At 40.9% G+C, this 20,541-nt stretch overlaps 3 protein-coding genes across 3 annotated transcripts; 2 read left to right on the top strand and 1 right to left on the bottom strand.

Annotated features, from left to right (window-relative positions):
- Nucleotides 1-1,889: 1,889 nt before the first annotated feature.
- On the bottom strand, nucleotides 1,890-8,081 carry LOC102705886 (serine/threonine-protein kinase CTR1-like). Its single transcript, XM_006648622.3, has 16 exons — nucleotides 7,336-8,081; nucleotides 6,956-7,245; nucleotides 6,729-6,876; nucleotides 6,339-6,442; nucleotides 5,797-6,005; nucleotides 5,083-5,233; nucleotides 4,880-4,995; nucleotides 4,292-4,332; nucleotides 3,948-4,016; nucleotides 3,539-3,639; nucleotides 3,346-3,430; nucleotides 3,099-3,197; nucleotides 2,800-2,868; nucleotides 2,581-2,712; nucleotides 2,394-2,488; nucleotides 1,890-2,310 (listed from the first exon to the last, which is right to left on the bottom strand). The coding sequence occupies exons 1-16, from the start codon at nucleotides 7,831-7,833 to the stop codon at nucleotides 2,217-2,219; spliced, it is 2,301 nt and encodes a 766-aa protein (XP_006648685.2). The 5' UTR covers nucleotides 7,834-8,081; the 3' UTR covers nucleotides 1,890-2,216.
- Nucleotides 8,082-15,186: 7,105 nt separating this feature from the next.
- LOC107303530 (L10-interacting MYB domain-containing protein-like) lies at nucleotides 15,187-16,166 on the top strand. Its single transcript, XM_040520322.1, is given in 3 exon segments — nucleotides 15,187-15,505; nucleotides 15,508-15,527; nucleotides 15,615-16,166. Coding segments are annotated over 3 exon segments (891 nt in total).
- Nucleotides 16,167-16,961: 795 nt separating this feature from the next.
- Nucleotides 16,962-17,913, top strand: LOC102703553. Its single transcript, XM_006647265.2, has 2 exons — nucleotides 16,962-17,263; nucleotides 17,347-17,913. The coding sequence occupies exons 1-2, from the start codon at nucleotides 17,134-17,136 to the stop codon at nucleotides 17,811-17,813; spliced, it is 597 nt and encodes a 198-aa protein (XP_006647328.2). The 5' UTR covers nucleotides 16,962-17,133; the 3' UTR covers nucleotides 17,814-17,913.
- Nucleotides 17,914-20,541: the final 2,628 nt, after the last annotated feature.

Below are 20,541 nucleotides of genomic sequence, written 5' to 3' on the forward strand. Positions count from 1 at the left end.
CCGAATAAAGCTGAAAGGCACCTAACGCGATTCGTAGCAACATGCGGCCAAATGTTAACCGGCCTAAATTAGATCAGACATGGGTACTAGGGCTTTGGAACTACCTGAGTTATCTTCACCATCCTCACACAGCAAAGATAATATAGTTGTTTGGGGGGACATTGGTACTGAGGTTTTTGGACTATTTTTTTAGAGATCAGAGAATTCATGCCTCGGTGGAAAATGCTCCGGCGTGGGGAGGTGGTGATCATTTAGCTTTCTTAAGAAAAAACGAAACGATATATTTATAAATAAAAACTAATTTATAAATAAAATTTTTATGTGTGTTATAGCGATCTAGAGCAAATACTGAAAAATAAACTATGAGAAAAAAAATCTTAAAATCAACTTTAAATTTAACATTGAAAATTTCAAATTTAATTTGACTTATAAGCATAAGTTGAAGAGAAAAGATGATGCTTTGAGAAAAGGAAGCATTCTACTATATCTTACCCTCAGGTATTTTAAGAACAGGTCAGGTTACCTACTAACTCTATTCTAAAATATAAACATTCTAATTGTTCTTGTTCGTACAGATTAAGATTGAGAAGAATATCTCTTTATAAATACAAAATGCGTGAGGGTCGAAGGATACATGAGGATAAAATAAGAAAAATTTAAATAGAAAGTGAATGATGAGACAAATAGTAATATGATAGTGTCAAAATAATTATATTTTTATATAAGACTCAAAACCCAAAAATACTTGCACTTTTTAAAAAAGATTTCCAATGTGAAATCACCGCACAACCCGAAGAATTTAGGCGACACGTCCTCTACGCACTTTGTAAGCAATCTGTGAGTTGAAGGTGCTGTTTTTTTTAATATGACCTCGTTCGTGTGATTCCATATCCTCTAGTAGCAGAGGAAGAAGGTGTTGTTGTGTAGATGGCTTGGTAGAAGGCCCATTGGTTGGTTTTCATGCAGTTGCATGACTTGCATCATGCTTCCAATTGTCGGGTGGATCTGAATTACGTCCCAGAACTTCTTTGACTATAAAATCTCCCTTAAAGGCGGTGATTGGTTGGTATTTTCATTTAAAAAACAGTATATTTAAAAAATAATAATTTATGAATAAAAATTTTATATACGTATTCCTAGTGATCTAAAAGCCAACGATAGAAAATAAACTTCAGTGAAAACCCCAAAAATTAACTCTAAATTTAAAATTTATATTTTGGCTTATAAATATAAGCAAAAGCGAAAAGATAAAAGAATCGGTGAAGATTTGGTTGGCCGCGATCTTTCGGCCAACCTGGCTTAAAAAGGTTGTGTTACCAAACATCTTGTAGTCCAAACGTTCTCGTTTGTGTACTTAGAAAAAAAGACTTGATTGTTTTGAAAAACAAATCAGTCTGAGGTTATGGTAGAGAAATGCCTTCTTTGGGTAGAAGTAACAGCTTTTGAGGATCTCAAAAGATTTGACCATGTAGAAATTTTCCGTTTTGACATTCTCCAAAGTACTGTATTTTTCCCATGTCAAGCATCCAGGCAGCCCAATCTACTCATTCCAAATGTTATAGAATTATTGAGGATTGAAAAACAAATGGCCCTCCTCTAATCTGGTGAACTGCTAATGTATGTTTTTAGTATTCCATGTTCTAAAGAGGCTCAAGATTTATCGAAAAAAGACAGATGGATTAAATCCAAAAGAAAAATAATGTGAAAATGTTTTGATTGTAGATATACTGTTTTGAAAATTTTCATAAACATCTTTGAATACAGAGTCCTTGTCTTCTCGAGGACAATTTAGACTCGTCTCAGTGCTAAGGAGCAAACACAATGCAATGGAATTTCACAAGCAGTCATATTAGCACCAGCATGTATGCACAATACACCAAAAACTCTGAAAGCGTTAGCCGAGGCCAACGAAATGATGGGCTTTATTTCAGTTGTCTGTTCATTTTGTATGTACGGTACATCATGGTATGAATATATACATCATGATGAAAAATGAACTTTGTTGATGCAATAAGCCAATAACTAATTTAGCAGTTTATGGAAGAGCTATGAACTTAAATAGTTTCCGGAGCAAAAATATTACTGACAAGTATCAGAAGTCAAAAGAAGAAGAATGTTTGAATTCAAACATATAAAATTAATGACTAAGATAGCTAGTCACCTTGTAAGTTGTCAAAAGCCCGTATCTTCAAAATTTTGAAGGTGCTCATGAACCGTTAACTGATATCCTCTTGAAGTTGATGGGGAGTTTTGATTAGAGGTTTCAGGGATTCCATGATACTGGCAAAAGAGGGCCGTCTCCAGGGTTCTCTGCAAATAAGAACAAAAATATTCCATCAAACAACTTGGCTAAGAGTTGCGAGAAGAAACATATAACAGTATGTTGCAGATACTTTGTCCAGCAGGATTCAATTATTGCTGCCACTTTTGGATCAACACTACTTGGAATGTCGAGCCTTCGCCCATTAAAACCAACAGCTGCTACAACCTGCGAGTGGACAGGTGGACTTTGTTCAGTTAAGTTCATCCAAAGTTGAAAAACATCGATGTGATGTGATGCAGGAAACATGAGATACAAACCTGAGCTGGATTTAAAGTACTCCAGGGTTGTTGCAATGTCATGAGCTCCCATAGGATAACACCAAAGCTGTACACATCAGACTTCTCATTTGATGGCTCATCTCGTATAACTTCTGGTGCCATCCACTCAGGCTAGAGAATATTACACACAAGAATATATCGGCATGATTTAGCTGAGAAAGATTAAATAAATATATAACGACAATATGTACGACTTACAGTCCCTGCTGCAGTCTTGGAAGACAAAAATGTGTTGGCCTTCAATCTGGAGAGACCAAAGTCACAGACCTGCAGTATTGTAGGGGTAATTAGGTGTTTGTTGGAGATAAGATTAAACAGGGGAACAACTGCCAATTATATTAGAAAGATAGATAATCTGATCTATGCTCATTCAAGTAGAAAAATTAAAAAAATGTACCACAGAGTAATTGAAGACATTCTCATAAAAGAAGTGACAAAAAAAAAAAGCAAAATCAAACAGCTCTTGATATATGGTAGAATAGGATAAAAGGGTGTACCTTCACAGTGTACTTTTTATCAACCAACAGGTTTGGTGACTTTAGATCCCGGTGGACTATAGGAGGGTTGCGCTTGTGAAGGTAATTCATCCCCCTAGCCTGGATACGAAGATAACATGAATAAATGAATTCTTAAAGTACCTACAACTACAGTTGTACGGTCAATCATTACTTTATGTAAAGCATATGTTCAGTCATCATTTTGTTAGACTCAAATTCTGTATTGAGACAGTAAATATGATGTTACCACGTCAAAAGCCATACTCAATCGCCGCTTCTCATCTAGATTTTCCCTTGCACCATGCTTGTGCAAAATCCTGTATAGGCTACCTCTGCATTCAAGAAAGTATCAGATGTGAGAATTGCAAGCTAAACTAGAGGTAAGAAACACATATAGTTGACATCAATTTTTGGAACAGCAATAAGAAAGTTCAACATACCTTGACAGATATTCTGTCACAATTGAAAGGTTAGGCGGCTGTGTAACAGCACCCATAAAAAGAACAATGTTTGGATGCCGCAGACTTTTCATAATTGCAACCTACAGAGGAGAATTCCTAGCATGGTAAGTGACATGGACGTTACATGATTAAATCAACTTCTACATGCAATTCTTGAGTAAGGCAACATCTTAAACATTCTCTGTTGAAAAAAAAAAGAATACTGATCAGTCCAGAAACATCTAGTCATGCACATTGTGGCATAACATATGTCCATTATATGTAGGAAAATTCAAAGTGTTGCTGCTTTCACCCCTGTCAGATTTGGTAGTCGCAAAGGCAGACCAATAGAAAGTGTCCACTGGAAATTTTGTAAAGCAAATGCATAAATAATAATATAGTGTTGTACCTCTCTAAGAAATTCTTTGAGACGCTGTGGGTGGAAGTCTTGCTCCATTAGAATCTTCACAGCAACATCCTGTGATGAGAGTTTTAATTGAACTCTTGTTTATGTATATGAAGCAAAACTGCATAACTGTTGGGCGGACAATGATCAGGTGTTTCAGGTCAAGTAAGCTTATTGAAGCAACATTGGTTAAAATCTCTACTAAAATCATAGATTGGTACATGAAAAAGGATTTCCAGGAGGCATAGTTGTATGAAGTACATGTTAGACCGTTCAACATTCAAGTTGCAACTTGTAATACAGATGCACAGTAAAATAAGCTTGTAATAAAAAGTCTATGGACATACCGAGCCATTCCAATCAGCACGTTGCACAGTTCCAAATGAGCCTGTCAGTTTTCTTCATTAGCACACTATGAAAATATCTAAATCAGGAAATAGGCAACTTCATGATCATTCATTAATTCAGAATGTGAGTCATGGATGTCCAAAGTATATGACTTGTTCACCTTGGCAAAATGTGTGTGGAATAAAACTGCATGCGATTACTCCTTCCAGATAACAAATGCACTTCGTTCTAGCCTTGGATGCACATACCAAGCTTTCATTAATTTGTGGTTTTGTACAAGATTATCACTATTTATCTCATGCATTGGTACTGTAATCCTTGGAGTTAACTACAAAATATTCTGTGTAGTCTCACCCTAAACACTGTGGTTAGCTCAGCTGTAGCTAATAACATGCTTATGTAATTAGTAGGGTGAGAAGGGACTAAACAATGCAAAAGAATCCCAGTGTCACTCTTCGTTGTACTTGCGTAGGCAAGACAGAACAGCTTGCTTTATTGACTCGGGGGAGTTTGTGGTAATGTAGTATAATAGAGATAAAAAGACTAAGTACATCATACAAAAATACTACTACAAAACAAAAACGTACCAGCTCCAATTTTCTCTTTCAAAACAAGTTCACTCCATGGAATAATCAAGTCTTCGCTGTCGATAGATATATCACTGAAGGGGTCACTATGTGCAGATTGAGTATCCTCAAGAAAACTGAAATATATGTCAGTATTATCAGCTTCAGGTGCTACAAAGTGGAAATAACTAGGATATATTTTTGGGAGAGTCCTGCTGATGTACCTCTTTTGCACAACATTTTTTCCATCCTGACTACTGGACTGAGCACCACGACTATGATAAGAAATGGTAGCTTGAAAATCGCTGTTTGTTGCAGGCAATAAGTTTGGACCAATATTTGATCCTATAGCTTCATCTAAGTCAACAACCGTTCCTGAAATTATTCAAAATAGTAAAATACACAACAGATGATCTTTTGAGAAATCTTAAATATTTTTCTGCCAGCTTTTTGAAACTGATAACTTCCTATTCATGAATTTAAATTGTGATGATTAAAAAAAACAATTGGCCAGTTTGCTACTTTGTTTGCTTAGACTAGAAGTCAGTTCCTTTTCCATCTTTTTTATTTTTTAGTTTTAAGGACCATCCAGGAGCAATGACCAAACCTGAATTAAAAATTACAGTTAAGACCTATTGTAAACCATAGTAATTACAACAGAAAAAGTTTCAACATCCAAAACAATTGATCCAAAAGATTGTTGCGTACATCAAATCTAGATGTCAATGGTATAAAGTTTCTCGCAGGAAAAAGTCCACAAAAACTATCTAATGTGAATATAGAACATAACTTGTTCACAATAACACGAGCTGCTAACTTTAAAAGAGTAATAGTTTCAAAATCTCTTCCTATACAGATGACTCTGTTTGGGATTTAGTAAACATCATGAGAATAGTACTTACATAAACAGTATTTAGAAAACAGAAAAATGATCTTACCTGTTGTTGGATCATTGAACATCATATTTAGTGATTGGCAATCAAGGAAATATTGCTTCGCCAATGACTTGAAATTATTAACAATATCAGCTGAATTGTATTTTGGTGGGCGCAATGGTGACGAAACTGAAATGGATGAGAGTCCATTTAAGAGGGAGTCAGGTTCAGATAAGAAGCCTGGGTTCCCTATCAAATCAACCAGATATTCCCTGTTACCAAAAATAAAATAGAAGTCAAGAAGTGATTAGCTGCTATCTCAACATTGAAAACTCAAGTCTAAAAAAATACAGAAAACTGGAAATAAAGAATATTGGGCACAGCTGTATAGATCACTTTACAATATAATTTGTCTCTATTTTTGCTATTTTCATATTAATGGAGGTGCCCTTTTTCTGAAAGCTTGTTTGGTCACACAAGGTTGAGTATGTAATGTGATCGGTGTAACCAGGGCATGACTCTTTCTGCATATTCTCCCCCTTTTTTCGTCTTTGGTGACCCAAAAGATGTAACAATAATGCAACTCATTCATCAGGATCACAAACCTGTCATGGCCAAAGTGCACCAAGCATGAGGCAGCACCCGCAGATTTGCAGTACCTGCATCCCGTCACAACTCGACATGGGAGATTGATAGTGTCTGCTAGGGTCTTTCCACCACCAAAAACACAGAATAGGATTATTATGAAAAAAATGGAAGAGAGTATCAAGACTGGCAACAAAATGAAGTAGGATAATAAGAAATTGATCTTTCAAAATCTTGATGCTAATTCACAATCTAATGTATTCTAGGACAATCGAGAATGCTGCACAAATGAGCTGTGTAAGATCATAAAAACAAATTTCCAGTGCTAACAGCCTACCACGGAAAATCCTAGCCATTGCAAATTTGCAATATGTTTAGAGTTCAGAGCATAGAGGTAGAAACAAGATGACCTTAAACAGCAATGCTCGGTGCCGGCAAAGACCAATTGATAACTTCCCAATTGGAAGCACAACAGAACCTGAACTAATATTCAGGAACCCAGCAGAGTCTCTCCACTGGGGACACAGTTCATGTTCTTCGGTAGATGCTACGGAACCCCTTCAACATTAGTGAGATACATGTAAGACAGAGAAAAGGCTCCGAAGTAACACAGGCAAACTGCCTTATTGACTCTCACCCCATCTTTGAGGACACAATGCCAGCAATGCGAGTGGTGATTTCCTTGTAGTCAGCACGGCTCCGTGAAACGTCAATTGCCGTGCTTATCAGTTGCCTCAGATCATAGTCGGCCATCCTATCTATGAGGACCACCTCGATGGAGGACTCCGTGGGATTCACAGCCCTGAGAGACTCGATCGAGGGCACTCGGGTGTCGTCATTGCAGAGAGTCCATACGAAGGGATCCATCCCCTGGATGAGGTAGAAGCCATCGGGGACCTTGTCGGAGTAGGACAAGCTGCCGTTCACCTGCCAAGACAGCGCGATCGATGGTCACAGTCACACGGCGAGTACTGTCACATTTTCGGTGGACTGGTAGGTGCAGAGAGATGTGCAGACCCAGAAGCGGTGTGAGATGGATTGGGGCGAGGCCGCGTGGTGGTGGTCGGACGCTGCGGCGGATTCGAGGAGGTTGGGGTCAGAGGCGGTGGCGGCCTCGGAGCAGAGACGGAGCGCGAGAGCGAGCTGGAGCTGGTATGCCTCCTCCGCCTGCTGCGCCCAGCTCTTGCTGCCGCCGCTACTGCCGGGAGGGCGATCCGCGGGGTCGCCCTTGTCCGCGGTGGCGAGGGTGGAGACAGAGGAGGAGCCGTCCCCGTCGTCGCCGGCGGCGCTGCTCCCGCTCGACTGCCTCTGCAGCCGCAGCCAGTCCGCCACGCCGTGCCACCGGGACTCGAACGAGTGGGACGCCTCGTCGTCGGGGCCCGCCGCAGGCGGGCAGCCCTCGTCGCCGTCGCTGGCGGGCGGGGAGGCGGCGAGGAGGTTGTACGCCACCGCGGGCGCCGCGCGCCTCCCGCCGCCGCCGCCCACCATCACGGGCCACTTGGCGTCGGCCTTCATCGTCGCTCCCGCCGCGCCGTGGTCGGTCGTGGCGTGGGCCGCGTGCCTACTATGCGGCTCTCTGCCTCACTCTCTCTCTCTCTCTCTCCGATTGGCGTGACCGCCACGCGCGGGAGGAGCTCGGCCAGTGGACGCGGGCGTGCGCGTGGCCGTGGGGTAGGGGGGGGGATTCCTTCGCGGACGGAGTTGTCGAGACGAGACGGCATGGCCGCGTGCGTGACGAGGAGGAGGAGGAGGGAGGAGGAGAGGGTGGGGGGGCCGGGCGGGCGCGACGCGACACGGGCGGAGGTGGGCAAGTGGGGGGATCTGTGCATTTGCCTCCGATGGTGCAAATGCAATGCATCTGATCTGCCACTGCGGCGAGCCTCCGGGCTCCGGGTGCATTGCATCTGCTGCGAGCGACGAATTGGCGTTGCCCGTGCTCTCGCTCTCCGTTCTCACGGGCCACCACTGCCACGAGGCCGCCACGAGCGCTTGCTTCCTTCAGACCTCCACGGGTCCCTCCGGGCGTGCAAGTGCAGTACGATGATCGGATCTCTAATCCAAGGTGGATTTCGTATGATCAGTTCGGGCATCTTGACTACCTTCCCGGAAAGGCTATGGCCCATCTTTTCCGTATGTTTATAAGCTAAAATTTAAAATTTTTTACTTACTTCAAATTTTAAATTTTTTTATCATATTTTATTTTTTTAATCTTGACTTTTTGTTCGCTAATAACATTTATATAAAAGTTTTATTTATAAATTATTTTTTATTATAAATATAATGTTTGGTTTTTTCATTAAACACTCAAAAGATGACCCAAGATATTACTAGTGGTGGGCCTTTCTTAAACTAGAACTCCACTCTCTTATTTTCATTTCAATTATTGTAATATTACAATTGGATCCATTATTGTCCTATAGGTTTATACACCCTGTTTATATATTGGTGGGCTTAAAAGGACTTGTTAGCGAAATATTTATGTGCAACGATTTGTGAGAACACATGTGATTTACTTTTTAGCACCGTATTTTCTTAAGCGTACACCAAAAGGTTACATGTTCGGTTCTGATTTCAATTCGAACTTCAATTTGGAATCAAAGTTTTTTAAGAATGTCTACAAATCAAAATTGTGTATGCATAAATTTCTTTTTGGAACAATGTCTAGCACAGGGCGTATATATGCGTTTGCACATAAGCATGCATGCCGATATTCATCTATCAGATGTACTCTTGGTGTTCTGTAAATTAAGGGAAAAGTCTTGTGTTTTAAGTCCTTTAGTTTCTCAAACCAGGTTTATATCTTGTTTTTTTTCTCAAAAAAAAATCACAGATCTCATTCTGAGAGAGGGGAGCTTAGTTTTCGGTTCTAGTTCCCTCTCTTCGGTTAAATATCTTCTAATCTTGTGTTGTTGTTTTCTCAGTAATCAGGGAGAAGTGAAGGGGTCTAGAGGGTTTCATGGATAAGCTTTCTGTGTCAGTGGAGGTCAAGATTGTAGGTGATGGGAGGAACAAAACAAAGATCGGTGAACGGTAGGCCATATGGAAGGTTCTCTATGAAAAATTGGTACATGCAGAAGGGTCAATCCAAACCCTAAGTAAGTGTTGATGGCAATGGAGTTAGGGGTAATCTTTTCCTTTATTTGCTTTTTTGTCAAAATGGTGGTAAGTGAAGTGATCTAGATGATAGCTCACATATAATAGTGCACAACAATAGTTTGATCATCATGGTGGCGTTGGATGAGGCTAAGGCCTTGGAGGATATTCAGTTCAATCATGTTTGCGTTCATGTGAAATGTATTTCCATAAGCATGACAAATGGAGAGGTGCCAGAAATTATAGGAGATAATTTTAGTGAATTCCTAGATGTGGATGTTGATGAAGATGGCACAATGGCAAACATGTATATATGCTTGAATGTTCGAGTTGATGTATACGAGGCGATCATACATGGTATCATATTGGAGCTGGAAAAGGAGTGTCAATCAATCTAATGTGCTAGTTGAATATGAATTTGTTCTAGAGTTTTGCCACATGTACGATTATTATGCATATCGATAAGAACGGTGCATAAGGAACTAGGAAGGAGATACCATACGGTAATTAGCTTAAGGTATTGCCACCCAGATGTGTATTATTTGATGAAGGTAATGCTTGGAATCTAGAATTTGGGTGGTTAGGTGGAGCTAAATTTTCCATAATAGTGGTGATATGATAAAGGATAAGCAAGGGATGGAAAATCTTTGATCCTTAATGAGCGATAAATTGCATGACACTTCATATAGGAAATTTTGGCTAAGTGTTGAAATGGGTCAGGAGTTCAAATAAAAGGGATCGAAAGTTCCAGCCAAAGCTTCATGTCCTACCGAGAGGCTAGACTAGAAGATCTGATCAAAGATTTTAGGCTCGCAAAGAGGGTTGACTGGAAGTTCTATTCCACCTTTTTTGACTAGGCTTAGGTGTTGGTTGGAAGTTCTAGTCCCTACGGATCGAAAGCTGTGGTATTCAAATTCGTGAGTAATGACTAATTTCTCCTAAGGCCTTGTTCGGTAAGGCCCGGAATGGCCTCTGTTTCGGCCAGAACAAACTGGCATGTTTCCAAATCTGGTCTGACCCGGAAGCGTCATTCGTTTTGGCTGGCCCGGATTGGAAATGGGCCTATTTTGGCCTCCCTCTCCCATTCCTAGCTTGGATCAAATCCCCATCTCCAACCCTCCGGCTCCAATCCGGACGCGAGGAGACGGCGTGCGGCTGACGACGCAACGAGACGGTGATGATGACCTCTTCCCATCCGACATCTGCGCTCTCCGCTGCCTTCTCGCCAGTAACTTCTCCATTGTCTTCTTCCTTTCTCTCCCCGGTGCTAGGGTTTACGTCAACACTAGGGTTCTTTGTGAAGGAGCTCCAGGAGCGGAGGGGGAAGGGGGAGGGGGAGGTGGAGGAGAAGGGCGCGAGGAGGAGCAGCTGCTGGGCCAGGAGGAGGCAGGAGGAGATGACGACGCGGGCACCACTAGCCTCCGTGCGCCTGGGTGTCGATTGGGATGATGGCAAGCGCAAGACAAATTCATGATTTTTTTTGCTTCACAGGCATGAGGCTGGTTGATTAGCAACCGCGCTCGCCATTTCATCCTCTTGAGCATTTCGTCGAGCAGTTGGTAAAGCCCGCTTTCTTTTTTCCCTCTTTGTGGAGCAAGATACCGGACAACAGTTTGGGGGTTCTTGATTCTTGGAATGAGCATTGCTGTTGATTCTTGTTCTGAAACAATTCATCATTGATTTTGTAAGGGTTACTTGTTTCTAGGAATCTGAAGCATGTGAGTTTGTTCCCTATTTTTCAACTCTGGTAACTAGGAACTTGACGATTGAGCAAGAAGGTCGTAGAGAACACAGTGTTCGTGGCAGCTTGTAGAGTCCAGAGATTCAGGACGCCGTTTTGGAATTTCTTTTTCTTCCTTGGTTCATGGATATGGCCTTTGCTTTGCTTGCTGCCCTAGCTGTGTGTCTGCATTTTTGCCAGTGGAGCCATGGCTGATGGTCAGAATGTCACTGGCGATGGCTCAAGGCAAATGCACGTTTTTGAAGAGGTGGATTAACAAAAGAAGTGGATTCAATCCATAGATGGTTTCAAACTTCCAGTGAAATCACCTGGATCCATTCAAACCTAGCCTCGAACAGTTCCGGGCCTGGATTGAAAATGGGCTAACCGAATGAGGCCTAAGTGTGCCACCTACCCCCACTTTAAGTTGTTGGATGTTCCATTTCGTAGACCTATGTACAAAGAATTTCTTAGGGTTACTTCTAGATTGAGTTGGAATTTGAGATTTGGTGTAATTATGAGGGTAGGTTATAAGTTGACCACTTGCAATTAACACATGGCCTTCTTGATTGAACTTGTTAATATTGGAGATATTCTTTCTTGCCAATAGGCATCTCTTAGGAGTATTTGACATTTGTGAACAATCCAAGCAAGTTTGTTTATGTTCTACTTCACGACACAAAGAAAATGGGTAATTTGAATGGATGTCAAGCTTGATCTTTGTGATCGCTTGGTGGCGCTAGGGGTTGAATGCAACCTAGCTTCTTGGAGCTCCTTGATGAAAATGTAGAATCATTGTGCTCTGAATTTTGGTGAACATTTGGTTGCCGCCTTGTCCCCTATACTGTTTTTGTGATTGAGCTTTTTTTGGTTCACTTAGATCAAGATCTAGTGGTTACTATCTGTGTTCCCAGTAGTTTACACATCCCATTGCTTTATATCTTTATAAAAATTGTTGTTGTTATGGCATCCCTACCCTAGGAGTTTTACTAGGTGACCAGAATCTCTAGTACTCTGGTTAGACCAGAAGTTCTGATTGAATTTGATTCCATTGCTAAGTGGATTTTTTTTAACACCTATTTACCGTCCTCTAGGCGACATCAAGATTCTTTTAATTTGAATTCAAAGTCTAATTTCCCAATTGGTCTAACTGCCTGGAGAATGACATCATACCTTTTTTTTAAAATATATATATTACTAGTATTTTTTTCTTCTATAAAACATCTAAGTGGATTGAAATGACCCCTTTAAACATGGGGAGGTTAATATTTTTTAGCCACGCTTCTAACTTGGCAGTCATGGTAATGACCCTACAAATAATCCAAGGTATTTTAGTTTGGTTTACACACTTCCTCCATTATCAAGAAATAGGTGCAATTTTAGAATTAGAATTCTAATTTCATCCTATAAGATGATTACCTTTTCTTCTAAATACCCCATGTGAGTCCGTAGGAGGGTGGGACATACATGCCAATGATTGTAATGATACTACCATTATGGTAAAGAACGTGAATCCATTCATATCGGGACATTAAGCACAATTGTTTTTTTTTTTTCAGATAGTATCAAAGCATCGAGATCCTAATAAATTTTTAGAAAGTAAACACTTTTTATGTAAGGTATGTAATATATTGTATAAATTGAATTCTATAAGAATAATTTTGACAAATTCAATAGACTTTCATAAAAAAAACTTGATCAGACTTATTTAAATTGTTTCCAATCCACCATAATTTAAAGGGAAATTGTAAAAAAAAAACTCTTAGTTTGAGATTCCCTCTAGAAGTTGATTTTTTTACAAATACATCTACTCTAATTCATTTTGGTTTGAAATTGCCCCCTATTGTGTCCACTTAGGGGCATAACTAGGGGTAGTCTAGGTGGACTTATGACTACCCCCGACAAGAGCCCATCTACATTAATTTTATGTTTGTGTTACCTTTTAATTAAAACTGCACTTGTATTTATGATTTGTGGTGTTTAAAAAATTTGATCTGTGATGTTGAGTTGTGTCGTATGATTACCTAACGAAAAATGTATGGCTACACCAATGTGGCCACTCATGTATTTTTTTGATTATGCATAGTAATCCCCGGTTTGAGAAAGTTTCCAACAATAACACAACTAAACCCACATAAACCAGTGTATGATGGGTTGGGTTTGTGGGTTGAACGAGTTATCTGTTTTGTGTCTCTCAGAAAGAATAACGACTAGCAAACAAGCTATAGATGAACATGATTATTCTTGATGAGCTTGGTGTAAGTGATCCAGGAATCTCCTAATTGGGCATTGGTAGGTCGACGAAGATAATCTCTGTCTTGACATCATAGCTGAATACCAGGGTTCACGGGTCAAACGTACTTATATGTAGCGTTCTCAAGCGTTGACATTGAATACAAGCTTAATGATTGCGCAACAACATGAATAAATCTCAATCATCCAAACAACACCGTGAGAGAGCCTCCACTCACATGACAACCACATCCATCTCCTGAAGTAACAAGAGTGACAACTGCTTCCCATGATCAATTGATATAGAAGGATTTATAACCTTGTTGACCATTAGGTTCTAGCTCATATAGAACATACATAAAAATGACAATAAGAAATACATGAGCAACAATGATACGGGTAATCTCAAACCAAAATGAATTAGAAGGGGTGTATTTGCAATAAATAAATTTATAGGGGAATCTCAAACTAAGGGCCTGTTTGGCACAGCTCCAGCTCCTAACTCTAACTTACCTAGAGCTGGAGTTGTGCCAAACGGTCTAGATTCACCAAAAGTTGGAGCGGAGCGGGGTGAATCGCTCCAGTGTTTTATACTAACGAGGTGGAGCGGCCAAAACGTGGCTCCACGGCTCCACTCTGAAAATAATTACAGCGCCACCCATCCCCTTTCACCGAAATTACAGCAAAATGCCACCGCACTACCCCTATTCAGCTGAACCGGTACGGGCATTCCTATCCAGTCGTATCACGGAGAGAGGGAACAAGCGAGGCGGCGGCGATAGGGACGGCGCGCCGCGGCGACTGCGACGGCACCGGCGGCAGAGTTGCTCCCTCCCTCCGTCCTCCTCTCGGCGCACAGTGGTACGTACAACTGCTCCGGTGCTCCCTCCCTTCGCCTCTCGGCCTCTATCCCTTCTCCTTTCGGCGCATGGCAGAGCTGCTCCCTCCCTTCTCTTGCAGGCGACGACGACAGCAGCTTTCGGTGTGGACGGGACCACGGTGAGAGCCCCACAGTTTGGACCACAGCAGCTGCTACGGTACTCCAGATCTGTATGCAAGCTATCCCAAAACCTAGCAAACCACTTTCATTCAGATTTAGCACATGAAAATACATATGTCTTGGTTTTTGTATATGACTGAAAGTTCATACTTATCACTGAAACTAGTGTATGAGAGACTTGTGAGAGAGTACTGGTGCTACTGATTTGCTACGTTTAAACCAAAAGAGAAGAATAAAAATATTGTGTCTCCTTTTTGAGCCTCTATTGTTGTTCTTTACCACCCTTGTATGTCACAAGGTCCTAAAAAATATTGTCTTTTGTTAGTGTTGAAGCACAAGGATTATTAGAACCATAAGGACCTAAATGCCATCTGGTTTCGAGGCTTGGAGGGCTCTTTGTAATTTGTTTTGCCTTTAGTTCAATTGCAACCTTAATGTAATTTTACTGCTTTAGATAGAGAGCTTGAAAGACTCTAGCTGCAAAGGATTGATTGCTTGCTGGTGATTGATTGCTCAACTTTGGTTAATTTTTCTAGGGATTGATTGCTTGATTGTTTGTTAAAATCATGGGAGAATGATAATATATTATTATGGCTGTAGTACACGAAACATATGTATGGATTTGTACATTTCATTTTTTGCTCATGTTACTTTCATGCTGCTAGCTCATGTTATCATGCAAAATAAACTGATTTGTATCCCTTTAATTTCTGCTCATGTCCTGTATGGGTAGTAACTATGATATATGTTAAGTAGTAAATTTGAACCTATGATATATGTTAGTATTGAAAAAAAGATTGGTGTGAGTGAGTGGATGACAAGCATGGCTCAAAATGTGCCTTCGAAGGGTGTTAAAATGCCTATGGACTCTGTTGATTGGAATGACTACAACACTAGAGTTGTCTGTGAGATTTTTGTTGAGCAAGTAGCTGATGGTAATCGTCCAAATACCCATTTATCTAATCCTGGGTATGATGAAGTAATTGAGAAATTTGCATCAAGGATAGGTTTGAGGTACACTAGGCTTCAAATTAAGAATAAGTGGGATAAGCTTAGGGTTGAGTACAATTGTTGGAAAAAGTTGACATCTCAAATAGGATTAGGATGGGATAACACAAAGAAAACTGTTACAGCTACTGTGGAAGTTGGAAGCAACTGAAAGCAGTAAGTATTTGAAAATAATGTGTTCAATTGATAACTATTGTGCCAAATTAATTGTTCTAAACCATTTTATAATGTCATGTTATGTAGGATATACCAGGATGCACCAAGTTTATGAAAGCTGGCTTGCAAAATGAAGAGCTACTGCAGAAAATGTTTGAAGACATTCGCAATACCGGTGCCGACCATTGGTCCTTAGGGCAAGGCACCATACCAACACCCACCAATGAGGCCATTCATATTGCTGATGATAATGAGATCGATGAAGAGACGGAGGATGATGAACCAAGTGCAAAACGAAAGAGAGGTGGTGGCTCAAAGGTGGATAAATCCAAAAAGAACAAGAGTGGATCCCAAAAGATGGTAGAGGAGATGTCCAAGAGTAATGAACTCTCTGCACAGACTTTGTCATCCATTCAGTCCTTCACTAAAACAAGAGAGGATCCGTCGGGTTGTTCTATTAAGGATGTTATGGTCTTGGTGGAGGAATGTGGTGCTGTTGAAGGGACAAATGAGCATTTCATTGCAACTGAAATATTTATCAAGAAGGATCAAAGGGAAATGTCTGTTAATTCTTTGCGCACTCCTACAGGTCGCTTTGCATGGCTTAAGAAGAAATATGAAGTGAATTACGGAAATTAGTTGAATGTGGTGTGGCCATGAATTGTATCCCTTTAATCAAGTTCTGTCAATGCATTTCAGAACTATAATTTGTTTGGGACATATTTGTATGGATTAAATTTAACTCTGAACAATTTATGGGTTGTATCACTTTGTTTGTTTGGGTTGTATTCAATTCTGAACTTGAGTATCTATGCACTATTGTTGGATAAAATCACCTTGTTGATTAATGGTGTATACCCATGAATGTGAACTTGTTATGCACTATTGTTTGACTTATTTTCAGCTATATATTCATGAATTTTGATATATCTGTGTTCTAATAATTTATTTGTCTTAATGTGTAGGTGTCAAGTGACAGTGAAGATGATTCTTCAGATGAAGAATATGAATTTGATTTGTTTGCCATGGAATTGTTTGAAGCTGCTGTAGGCAATTTTTCTACAACTAGAAGAATTGCGGAGAACTATTACTCTCTCTCTACTTGAATAAGGCTGAGCCTAGGACATCACGTCTTAGTGGAATGGGATGGGTGCAAGAAACTTTGGCCACACCAGGTGAATGCTATAAGATGCTTCGTATGAATGGCCACACCTTTGTTGCATTACATGATCTTTTGGTCAGTAAATATAAGTTGGAACCTACATTGTACATGCACACATTGGAGGCACTTGCAATTTTTCTCTACATATTAGGTGATGGTTCATCAAACCAAAGAGCACAAAACCGTTTCAAGCATTCTGGTGAGACAATTTCAAGAAAATTTGAAGAAGTTCTCTATGCTTTGGTGGGTTTGGGACATGATATTGTACGTCCAAAGGATCCAAACTTTCCTACTGTCCATGACAGAATTAGGAAAGATCGTCGCATGTGACCACATTTTAAAGATTGTATTGGAGCGGTTGATGGGACTCATATCCTTGCAGTAGTTCCAGATGATGAGAAGATTAGATATATCGGTAGATCTAAATCAACAACTCAAAATGTGATGGCTATTTGTGATCATGATATGAGATTTACCTATGCATCTATTGGGCAACCTGGGTCAATGCATGACACAACCGTGTTATTTACTGCACTTCAAACTGATTTAACTATCTTTCCTCATCCTCCACAAGGTAAATAACATGTGCTATATCTTGGTTTTTGTTCCTTTTCAAATGAGTATAAATTGATACATTTCTATACATTTGTGTTCTAGGGAAATATTATCTTGTCGATGCTGGCTATCCAAATCGCCTAGGGTACTTAGCGCCATATAAGGGACGAAGATACCATGTCCCAGAATTTCGGAGAGGTACAGCGCCGAGTGGTGAGAAAGAAAAATTCAACTTCTTACACTCCAGTTTGCGCACCATCATTGAGAGATGCTTTGGTGTATGGAAGATGAAGTGGCGGATTCTACTCAAAATGCCTAGCTTTCCAATGTGGAAACAGAAGATGGTTGTGGCGGCAACAATGGCATTGCATAATTTCATTCATGACCATGATGCGCCGGATAGGCATTTTCATAGGTTTGAGAGGAATCCAGATTATGTGCCTACCATTCCATCTAGATTTAGGATATATGTGTTTTCTCAAGATGCATCGGATACATCCACTGAGGGTCAAAATGATGTATCCATGGATGCATTTCGTGATGACCTAGCCGGTCGTATTGCAGGATGATGGACATATGCCATATTTTATGTTGTTCCATGGTCTTTTGCTTTATCTTTTGATGACAATGCTTCTAGTTATTATTAGTAGACATTTATATTATTAAATACATGTCATGCAAAAACTTGAGTATCAATTTGTTCAAGTACCAATTTTTGTATTATTATAAAATTACTAAACATGCTGAGATTATTTTAGAATAAGCCACTGTGCTGAAATTTTGATGAAAAAGTACATATTTAATACTACATAAAGCCAACAGTGAAAAAACACAAGGGTATCATTGTCTATCTACCTCCTATCCTCTCAGGATTTTTGGAGCTGAGCAAGTAGCCAAACACTTTTAGACCACCTTTAGCTCCCAGTGGAGCTAGCTCCCACTGAAGTTGGAGTTTGGAGTTAGGAGTTGGGAGCTGGAGCTCTACCAAACAGGCCCTAAGAGTGATATTTGGATGGATTTTTGCAATAATAAATAACATTTACGTAGAAATGTATGGAAGTGACTATAACTATAAATTTAGGTTAGTATGTGAGATCAGTATCGTCTCGAGTTGGTAGGATTGCAGTATCGCTGTTTTGATCTTTTACACCAAAATACAGACAACCTTGCTCCTAACTACCCCTTATTGAATGAGGAGCATCTTAAAGTTGAAAGTGCATCTAGCCCCTAAAGCGTGTTTTGGATGATTAATAACAATGCTAGTCGAGCATGTGTGCGCTGACTTGTGATTGCAGAAAAGAAATGAAATCGGTTCATGTATGGATTGCGCGAGTTTGATTAAAGCAAAAGTGATCCAAAAGGCGAAATTCTATGGAGTCGAAGCAGTCGAAGACCAACTTTATTTTTTGTTTTTTAAGTCGTAGAACATCCGTACTATTAAGAGGGGTCACTAAGTCACTACATGTAGCCATGAGTGAGCCATGTGAATTAGAAGCTTAGGTTTAGAGCATTTCCAGGAAGTAGAACCGGACAGTCCGATCAGAGCCGGACAGTCTGGCCACTGCTCACAGTTAAATCCTAAGTGTTAGCCGGACGGTCTGGCCCCTGGCACTTCTCCCAACGGCTACATGACGTGTGACAACTCTATAAATTGAATCTTGGGATTCTAGTGGTTGGTGAGGCTGTCAGTTCAAACCATAAGGTTCCTTGGGCTAACCTAGCACCTTCTAAGCCTCCCCCACTAATCCAAACACTTCCTAGAGCGATTAAGGAGAGAATCAAGGCTAGGGTTATGAGTTTAGGTTAGTGAGTGATCTAGAGCGGTTCTTGAGGAGAAGATGAATGCATGTTGCGTTGCGATTGCTTATTACTCTTGGAAAGCGATCTCCTAGATGGAGAGGCATCGCCCGCAAGGATCCAAGGCTTGTGCCCAGGAGCAAGTTGTGAAGGTCCGTACCTAACCTTCACAAGGAAATAGGTAAGTTCTATAGTGGATTATTGTGCTTCTTCATAGAGAGCTGTAGGGTAGAGCGGATTGCAACCTTAAGCTGGGCGAAGCGGCTTGATCTTGACCTTCGTGGTCGATCGAGAGCTTGCTAGCTCAAAGGTGTGAATCCGGAGACCTGTGTTGGCCTTGTGGGAGGAAGCCATGAGAGAAAAAGGATTAAGAGAGATCCCGCTCGCATGAGCGCCTTAACGGAGAGTAGGATCGAAAGATCCAAACTTTGGGATAAAACCGCTTGTGTCTCCTCTCGTGTTTTTCTGGTTCCATTGAGTTCATGTGATCTTTCTGTTTTCATTTTCTGCACACACCAAGAACTTCACTGAAAAATAGGACTTTCAAAGTCCCTCTTTTTCTTGACCAAGCAGTCCAGTGTTCATACCCAGACGGTCCGGCCAGACCTCTCGGTACAACCCAAGAGGACCGACCGGATGGTCTAGCTCCTGAGCCCGGACGGTCCGACCCTACTAACCGCTATATTTCGAAGGATTTTTCAGGAAGCCTATTCACCCCCCCTCTAGGCTCTCCCCTTGGGATTTCAAAATTGCACTTAATTTAGGGTGAAGAGAGCACTCCACTAGGTACTACTCATTAGGCTTAGCAATGAGACATGTCAGGGTTGGATATGAGAAATACGACCCCGGCCCCAGCCTCAAACGGGGCCCAAATCGCCCTGAAATTAAATTAATACTCTTCGATGGCTGCTGGGACTTGGAGGTGGAGGACGGCAGGGACACACCTACCCAAGGTTGTGCAGGGAAAGCCGAAGCGGCGGCGACACGCCTGGCAGCTTGGGTGGCAGCGACGCAGGTTGGTGGGAAAGGTGAAGGATGAGATGGCATACTTGGGCAACGACGTCATGACATTGATGTCAGGTGCGGTCGACGGCAGCGAGTAGGGTGCTGCGTACCTGGCTTGTGAGTGCTAACCAGGTGAATAGTGTGAGAGAGAATGAAGGAAGGGTTTCAATCTAGGGTTAACTGTTTAAATGGGCCAAAAGACTACCAACAATTCAATGGGCAGAGGGAAATGGCCAACAATTTTTTTTCACATTTTTTATGAACATGTTTCCCCACGGGTTCCTCGCGGTGGAGTTCCTCCTCTGGTCCTGGCCCCAAAACCCCACAAGGGTAAATTTAGCCTCAACCCCAGTGGGGATATTGCCAAGCCTACTGCTCATAACCAAACTTTGACTGCTCTTATTTTAGCAACAACTTTGTAACTGTTTTAATTATCTAGAAACATATCTTATGCGTACATCGTATGCATTACCTACTTAATGTCACAAAAAATAT

This window comes from Oryza brachyantha, chromosome 2, assembly GCF_000231095.2.
Source record: "Oryza brachyantha chromosome 2, ObraRS2, whole genome shotgun sequence".
NCBI lineage: Eukaryota > Viridiplantae > Streptophyta > Magnoliopsida > Poales > Poaceae > Oryza > Oryza brachyantha.